General features: G+C 41.1%; 1 protein-coding gene across 1 annotated transcript in view; it reads left to right on the top strand.

The window, feature by feature from the left end:
- Nucleotides 1-6,388, top strand: part of taok2b (TAO kinase 2b) — a 36,342-nt gene extending 29,954 nt beyond the window's left edge. The window contains exons 17-19 of the mRNA XM_052103147.1: nucleotides 852-1,064; nucleotides 1,307-1,489; nucleotides 3,613-6,388. Of these exons, the coding sequence (XP_051959107.1) occupies nucleotides 852-1,064; nucleotides 1,307-1,489; nucleotides 3,613-4,446 (1,230 nt within the window). The 3' untranslated portion in view covers nucleotides 4,447-6,388. The remainder of the gene's footprint in view (nucleotides 1-851; nucleotides 1,065-1,306; nucleotides 1,490-3,612) is intronic.
- Nucleotides 6,389-9,413: the final 3,025 nt, after the last annotated feature.

A 9,413-nucleotide genomic window follows, 5' to 3' on the forward strand; every position in this document is an offset into this window, starting at 1 on the left:
TTTGACCACTCCATATTGTGAAATTATTTATATGGAACCTATGAACATTTAAAACTATTTTTAATGTATCAACAGGTTTGTAAGTAGAGTACAGTAACCTAGGCCACAATTCCAATAACTGTTGAATTCTCACACTTAAGCTTTTGTTTGTATGCTTGAGATTTGCCCAAAATTAAGTACAGTCCTGACAACTCTCTGAAAGCTTTAGCATGTTAATGTGGGTATGACATATTTATAGTATATTGGTCTTGACTGAAAAGATCTGCTACACTGCTGCAGAGCAAGTACAGAGACTTGCTACTGCTAGAAAATAAACATACATACAGCTAAGCATATGGATATGCTGCTGCACAATTAGAAAAACATTCTGCATCAAGTATGTATAACCTGTTTTTGCCCAAATATACATACAGTATATACTATCCACATGTAGAAGATCTAGACAGGTGGAGCTGGGTTGGAGGAGGGTTTCAGAGGTAACAAAGTGAAGCCGACTTATGCAACGCAGTATATTGGTTACCCGATTACACATCAAAGGACCTTTTAGCTTACACCATGTGAGCCGATTGGCTTGACGTATCACGTGTGAGCAAGCTGATTGGCTTACAGATATCCAGTTAAAAGAACCTATCAGCGTGTGCCATTAAGAGTTTAATGCCTGAATTTAGTCATTTCGTCATGCTGTTTCCTATATGTCCCACAATGTGTGGCTACTTTAAAATACATAAAATCATTCTAGTCATTTTTTTATACCAATGACAGCACAATCATGCTATGATACTTTTTCCTATACTCTTGCCCCTCACTCTCTTTTATCCATTTTATTGCCACCATCTACCTTGTTCCTGTAGTCCAAGGAGTTGCAGATTAAGCGTCAGTTCCAGGACACGTGTAAAATCCAAACACGTCAGTTTAAAGCTCTGAGGAACCACTTGCTGGAGAACACCCCGAAGTCGGATCACAAGGCCGTGCTGAAGCGCCTCAAAGATGAGCAGACCCGTAAGCTGGCAATTCTGGCCGAGCAGTACGACCACTCCATCAACGACATGTTGTCCACACAGGCTGTGAGTAAGGCAAGGACACATTAAACACAATTCCCATCCCATTTTGACCACCAAATCTCTTACTCAAACTTTACATCATTGGTGACATGTTCTTAAAACAGTCTGTGGTGATGTATGTTAGTCGTAACACACTTTACAATACCAATACCCACATCTCTTGAATACCCTGTCTGTTTAGGGTAGTTCCTCTTAGAGATGCCACAACTCACTGACCTTTGGCATTTTGTGCTATTACTCACTAGCTTCGATTGGACGAGACACAGGAAGCAGAGTATCAGGTGCTGAGGATGCAGCTGCAGCAAGAGTTGGAACTTCTTAATGCGTACCAGAGCAAGATCAAGATGCATACTGATACCCAACACGAGAGGGAGGTGAAAGACCTGGAGCAGAGAGTGTCCATTCGCAGAGCACTACTGGAACAAAGGGTAAAAAGTGACTTTATTTATGGGTGTGTTGTCAAACAAATGTATTTGGTAAAGCAGTGCTTCTCAACTAGTTATAATTCACAACCAAAATTTCATATTTGGCATCGAGTGGTGATCTTAAATTGTTTATTGTACAAAAGTAAACAAAAATGTCCTTGAATCTAAGGTTAAAAAACAACCCGCCTAGTTTGATGCCAAAACAGTGACTTAACCAATGGCGTGAGTTGGGGTCGGTATTATATTTGAATTCGATATACATAAGATGGGGGGGCGTATTTGGAAATGTTTTTTATTTTTCCAATTCCATTCGGTGGCGCTGGTGGTGCAGAAATTACACACGTCAGCATATTAATATTACCATAAACTAGAATTTGATCATTTGTTGTGATGTGTTGAAATACCGTTGCTTTTATTTGACAAACTCAACAGGCTTACATGGCCACGTTCTCACCAAGAGATTTTCGGGCCTCTCGTAGAATGTTGTTTTCTTCCACCGAAGACGTAGCGTTTCATAACTCGCTCTCCGTTACCACATACTTTGGAAAACAGTCACGTTAGAAAACAGAGTTTTCAAATGAAAACAGATTATGTGGATAAATGTTTCTTTAATTTAGATGATTTCATGCTCTCGGGCAACCAATAATTCACTGCATAAAACACATTGTGGTTTGGCACAAACCATTTATATCTTTGTTGCAGGTGGATCCCATATTTAATGTAGTTAAAATTGTATTTTTACATAGTTTTGCTAATGGTTTTCAAGGATGAGGGCATGCCATGCAACCTGTCCTTGTTGGCCAGCTTCTACCAAGTGACAGATGAATTTGCATCGAGAAAACCATAGAGTTTGATTGGACAATTAACCTTTGATATCAGCAAAAGGAAGCCCCCTTTTAAAAGTTTATAAGCCTACTTATTTGCTATCCTAGAGATGCTATTACATTTGCCTGGCGTAATTCCGCAGTCATCTCAATGGGATTCCTCGCAATTGGAATTTTGCCTGATGGACATTCGGTGGCAAAGAATTTCCCTATGCGAATTTCGGGAGTTCAAGTTTTGATGTGCAAATTTGCAGTGTTGGCCAATAGTGGAGTGGTGCTTTGTATGTAGCTACACTGAATACTGAATTATTTCAGCAGTGAGTTTCTTAACAACTTCACTCTCCCAGAGTATAAAGTACAGCAAACAAAAAGAGTATGCTTGACATGTAGTTTTTGCGTATTTCACACGTTCTTAACATCAAGACACGCCTTCTTTGCCTGACGAATTTTGCCATGCAAAGGTAAATGTGACCGCGCATGATCATTTGTGTATTTAGATTTTTGCACGTGCGATCCAGTTCTTGCAGGCCATTTCTGAGCACTTTATAGTAGAAGATGCTGCAGACCAACATGTTCTGGCTCACTCTGTGGGACATTACAGGATCACTCCACTACTGTGATCCAGACACCTGAATATCTCTTTAACATGTCGAAAGTGCACTAGAATAGATAGCACATCTGAATATATGGCAGGTTATAATGCTCTTCTCCATTAATTCCTCATGGTAGTGCAATCCTCTAATCCGGGTGGCAGAGGACAAATCTCAGTCATCCCACGCATCTTATCATGTGGCTTGCTGCGTGAGTTACCACAGAAACTTAGCACGTGTGGAGGCTCAGGCTATTCACCGTGGGGTCCACGCACAACTCGCCACGCACCCCACCAAGAGCGAGAACCACCTTATAGCGACCACGAGGAAGGTAATTCATGTGAATTTACCCTCACTAGCAACCAGGCCAACTGGTTGCTTTGAAAGCCTAGCTGGAGTCACTCAGCACACCCTGGATTCAAACTCGCAACTCTAGGGGTGGAAGTCAGCGTCTTTGCTTGCTGAACTACCTAGGGCCCTTAATAATTTGCGTGTTTGTATGGAAAGGAATGACGATTACTTAAATTTAAATACTGAAGCAATAACTAAATTACTCCTGCTTTAACTAAAGTATATTGTGAGCGGTCAGTGAAAGAGATGCAGGTTTTTGAACTGAAACACCACTCACAAAAGTGCCACAACTGTTTTGTGAATTTGCACTCAAATGTTTGTCTCCATTGGTCTGTTTACAGATGTTTTTGTGTCTCTATAGATTGAGGAGGATATGCTCGCCCTGCAGAATGAGCGCTCCGAGCGCATCAGATCCCTCCTGGAGCGCCAAACGTCTGAGATCGAGGCCTTCGATTCCGAGAGTCTTCGTCTTGGCTTCAGCAGTCTGGCTCTGACGGGCATCCCTTCTGAGGCTCACCCAAAGCAGGGATATTCATCCAGCCAGACCCCCCGCCCTTCCGGCCACTGGAGTCATGGAGGGGCACCACATCCCCACTCCCGCAGGGGTCCAAGCAGGGCCGAATCCTCTTCCTCATCCTCTGCCTCCCACGCCCTCTGCATTGCACGAGATGGCCCGGTCCACCACTCTTCCCGCTCCTCTTCCTCCTCCTCCTCCTCTTCCTCTTCCTCCCATCACAACCGCCTCCACCTTCCCCAGCACTACCATCACCAGAGCACACCCCAGCTGTACAGGGAGAGAGAGAGGGATAGAGAGAGGGAGCGGGAGAAAGAGAAGGAGTGGGGTGGAGGGAGCAGGGGGGACCTCGCACATCCCCACATCTTCTCTCACCACCTTCCCTCTCGCTCCTCCTCCCAGTCCCTCGCTCTCCTCCCTCCTCCTCCTCCTGCCCCACCCTCAATCTCCCTTTCCTCCTCTGGTCAGTCGTCCTCCTCTCAAGGAGTGTACGGAGGAGGGGGAGGAGGGCTGGTGGTGCGGGGCCCTAGCCTGATGGCGTTGAGGAACAGCCCTCAGCCCCTGCGCAGAACAGCATCTGGGGGCGGTCCGGGGGGGTCTGGCAGCGGAGATGGAGTCCTGAGCCGTAGTACCTCGGTCACCTCACACATATCCAATGGGTCTCACCTGTCCTACTCTTAAACGGAACAGAGTAATATGGAGGATGAGAGGTTTATCGTCTTTTTAATGCCAGTTGAATTTGTCCAAGCAGTTATGAAGAAAGGAAAAATATGAAAGAGCACATTTTACTTGTATTGCATTTTTCCTTGTTGGTTGTTGTAGTCGATTATTTTAAAAATATTTTTTGTAAGGGTGTCCAAAATATACTGGCTTGGAACATCACCACTTTAAGGAGTCTTAAAGGGATGTTGTGCCAGATAGATTTATTTATGAGGCACATAACAAGACAGTATGAACACAGAATGTTTTAAAGTTAAACCATTACTTATACAAATCTGGGTGTGTCGAAAGGTTCTCTGTCAGTCATTTTTATGAATACATTTATGTCTATGGGAGTTGCTCCAATGCAAGAGATTAATGTTGTAAATACATTTGTATTCACATGTTATCCAGTCACATTTGACATGTAAGGCTACCTTTCCAAAATTATAGATGTTTGGAGTCCTTCTCCCACCAATCTATATATATATAGTATCTAAAGTGTTGAAGCATTGTGTCCACAGATCTCTATAGTAATAATTATCAAAATTTGGATAAAATGTGAACCAGATATACATAACGTTTCATTGCTGTGGAAAAGAAAAGGATTGAAATTGGAGCTGTAATTGTTATCAGGAAACATTTTTCAAATTTCACAAAAATCTGTTTGGACCACATGAAATAACCAAATAATATGTGCTTTGTCACGTCCAATGTGCGTTTTTGGTTTTTGATGATTGTTAATACATGATTATTAATAATTGTTAGTCATTTTGGTTGTATGTGTTAGCTGAATGACACACAGTCTGGTTATATTGCCACTTTTGTGCACAATTTAGATTTAATGGAAAATCTGGCTTACTCAGTTGGGTCAGCATCCTTTAACACAGACTTTATTTAATTACAACAGATTACAATAACTAATCTTTTGCAAAGAAAATAATCCTCCTGTATGATTTTGAGTGATGAGAGGTTGGGTGCATTTGATTCAACTCCTAAGAGACATGCAAGAGAAGCACTGTAAGTCATAATATGATGAAAGACTCTGTATTCTACAACAAGATGTGAAGAACTTTGTGGGGAAATGTGTGGGTTCTGTCCAGATCCAAGATGAGAGCACAGTAGTGTACATATTTCTCTGTGTTGCAATGTTTTCTGTTCTCCGGCGAATATGAGTGCATCCTCTTGGGATGTGATTCTTCAAAGTGTGTTTGAACACGAAGAGAGCATACAAGCATTTAAAAGATACTTGGCTAAGAGGGTATATCCCTTGCACCGTGCATTGCCAAAGCTGTTTTCACAGACACATCAAGAGATATTCGGGAAGAACAAATTTATGAACTCAGAATCCAGCAAGAAACACCAGCTCTGATATCTCTCTCTCTCTCTCTCTCTCTCTCTCTCTCTATGTATAACCTATGACTTAATGCTTGGTTTAAAGTCAAACAGTGCATGCAGAACTTCTAATGTATCAAGGATGTTGGGTATAGTGTTAGAAGGGCCAATGAGATTGTACCATTGAATGGGTGGACTCGTTTGTGAGATTTGCCGTGATATTCATGATCTTAGGGCAGTGTTGCTGATCCCATTATAATGTTGAATGTTAGAACTAAACTTGAAGCAAGTTGAAGAGCAAGGCCAAGGTGACGGTTAAACTTGTCTGGATCCATACATGGTGATAAAGGAGGCTCTCTTAGTTTGTCAGGGGTGAGGTGTTGTGATTGAGGGACTCTGTCTGTCATCCTGTGTATGTATGTGTTGATTGTAAAACAGATTGTTTGGTCAAAGTGGAGGTTCTGCTGAGAGGACATTTTCAGTTCATCTTAAAATGTATGGATTACTTAAATCAAGCAGTTTCTAGCTTGAAGGGAGAAACATGTCGAAGTAAAACGAGAAGCAACTTGAATGACAATAAATTGATATTAACGTGGATTGCCTCACTGTCTTATGTTTTTCACACATTTTCCAAATGTTTTTTTAATCATGTCTCGGTATAGACAATGGGAGTAATTAAGAAAGTCGTTAGAGGAGCCTGGGTGGCTCAGTGAGTATTGACACTGACTACCACCCCTGGAGTTGTGAGTTTGAATCCAGGGTGTGCTGAGTGACTCCAGCCAGGTCTCCTGAGCAACCAAATTGGCCCGGTTGCTAGGGAGGGTAGAGTCACGTGGGCTAACCTCCTCGTGGCCACTATAATGTGGTTTGCGCTCTCTGTGGGTCGTGTGGTGAGTTGTGCGTGAATGCCGTTGAGAATAGCGTGAGCCTCCACACGCACTATGCCACCACGAGGACTTAGAGCTCATTGGGAATTCCAAGGGAGAAAAAAAGTTGTTTGAGTCGTTTAAATTCACAAATATCGGTTGTCACTTTGTCTGACACTGATGACATCCCCTTCAAGATAAGCTTGAGCTTTAGTTAATGGGTTATTTATTTATTTTTATGTATTTATATACACTACTGGTCTTTATTATAATTTTACATTCACATTTTAGAATAATAGTAAAGTCATTAAAACTATAGAATAACAAATGGAACTAAGGGAATTATATTGTGACTCAACAAAATCCAAAATAAATCAAAATGTGTTATATTTTAGCATCTTCAAAGTAGTCACCCTTTGCCTAGAATTTGCAGAAATGTACTCTTGACATTTTCTCAACCAACTTCTTGAAGTGTCACTCTGGGATGCTTTTTAAACAGTATTGAAGGAGTTCCCATCTATGTTGGGCACTTTTTGGCTAATTTATTCCCTTATTTGGTCCAAGTCATCAATTTCAAAAACTTTTTTTTTTAAATTACATTTTAGTTTTATAATGAAATAAATTAATATGATGGCACAATTATATTTTTTTGTCTACAAAACTAATTTCAAACATTTAAGCATACGCCTTAAGATCAAAAGATTTTTAAGATCATGAGAAACATTTCAGTCAAGTGTTTCAAAACATTTGACCGGTAGTGTACGTATATATATATATATATATACATGCATGCCAGGTGGGCCTATAATAATATACATGTGAGGTATTTGTACATTCATAATTATAATAATAATAATTAATTAAATAAAATGAAAGCACAGGCTCACAGCAAAGATTATTTAACAGAGATGGGCCACTTCTCTTAAAATAAATAGGAGAAATTGGAACACTCAACCAACAAGCTCTGAGAGACCAACATTCAACAGCTGTAGAAAGGAGGTCCCACCTTACCGTTAAAAGAGCCAATCACCTTTTAGATACAGACATTACCTGTCAGTCAACTCTTGAACATGCATGCTCATTAACTATGAAAGCTGTGAAATTTGCGTTTTTTTTTTGTGTAATACAAGGTAAAGAATCACAATTTATGGTACCAGTATTGTCAGATTGTATTGTTGATTTGAAATATGTTCTTTGATCATAATCTTGACCAACCAATTTTGGTCTTTCTTCATTAAAGTAGACAGGAGCTGCAATGACATGACTGGAAATAGTCTCCCGAGAGCATTCCAAAGATGGCCGACAGAGGACTGACTCTGCGCTAAAGCTAGCGGCAACACAATGCTTGGGTTTGAATTGAAATGTCACATCTTTCAGCTGTTAAACGGCGAACGCTTCCATGTAGTAAAAAACGTTAAGTGTTCCATTTGAGACAATACTACTTTGCAAATTCATACACTACATGACTGAGTGCATAGTGTATTCTGTAAGTGCACAGTGTAGAGTCTCATTTGGAACACAGCTTTTGGTCACAGTTTTAACAGCTTTTATTTTTCTCCCCTTTTCTCCACAATTTGGAATGCCCAATTCCCAATGCGCTCTAAGTCCTCGTGGTGGCGTAGTGACTTGCCTCAATCAGGGTGGTGCAGGACGAATCTTAGTTGCCTCCACATCTGAGACGTCAATCCACGCTTATCAAGTGGCTTGTTGAGCGCGTTACCACAGAGACTTAGCGCGTGTGGAGACTTCACGCTATTCTCCGCGGCATCCACGCACAACTCACCACATGCCCCACTTAAGGTGCGTATACACTGCCAGCGACTTTATCGCTGCAGGTCGCCAGTGGCTGGCGGTGAAGTCGCTAGTGGGTGTTCCCACTACTGGTTTTTGCTGTTGACAGCGAATCTCTTTTCTTGCCACTAAAAACAAACATTTTGGAGGGAAAAGACTAAATATAAATGGAATCAGTACATAAAATGCTTTATATCAAAGATGAATGAGAAACAAGGCGTGCTGTTTGCCAGAGCGGCTGTTTATCTGCGGCGAAAATGCAAACGCCGGTCTGTCTGGGTCCATAAAATCCCCGCGATCTCAGATACACCTTTCCACGCAGTATTTTTCTTAAAAATGTCCTTGTACGTGGGAAGAGACATATCATAGAGCACTGGAAAATTTCTAACAGCAAAAATTAGCCTTTCATCCACCTTTCCGTTACTGCAGGAGCTGAGAGAGAGAGAAAGGATCACGTGAGCTCTCCCGTCTTCTCTCCTATTGGCTGTCGCTTCCGTTAGTCGCTCCAAAGTTGAACTTTTCTCAACTTTGTCGCGTCGCTGGACACGCCCACATCTAGCGCCAACGGTCGCGACAGCTCGTGTCGTCGGAAGTCGCTGTGCTCGCGTTGAAAATGAATGGTATTGAGTCGCTGTCGCGCGCGATGTCGCTGGCAGTGTGTACGCACCTTTATAGGTGTGGTAGTATAGCTTTCGAATTATAATAAGGTTTGAATTGGATATAATTATTTTAAATATGAAAAACACAGGCTTTATTTACTAAATTTAGATAGCATACATAAAATATTAACAAAATATTAAAAACAAAATAGGAAGAAATTACTATTCAAAATCCACAAACAAATGTTTGGTAATAAATTTACAAACAATTAATTTATAAACGGACAGTGTCGCAAGATATGTAGTACAAATTTGTTTGAAGCATCACATAAAGAGTTATTTTTTTAACCCGCTCGAT

The sequence above is a fragment of the Xyrauchen texanus genome, chromosome 33 (assembly GCF_025860055.1).
Source record: "Xyrauchen texanus isolate HMW12.3.18 chromosome 33, RBS_HiC_50CHRs, whole genome shotgun sequence".
In the NCBI taxonomy this organism is placed as follows: domain Eukaryota; kingdom Metazoa; phylum Chordata; class Actinopteri; order Cypriniformes; family Catostomidae; genus Xyrauchen; species Xyrauchen texanus.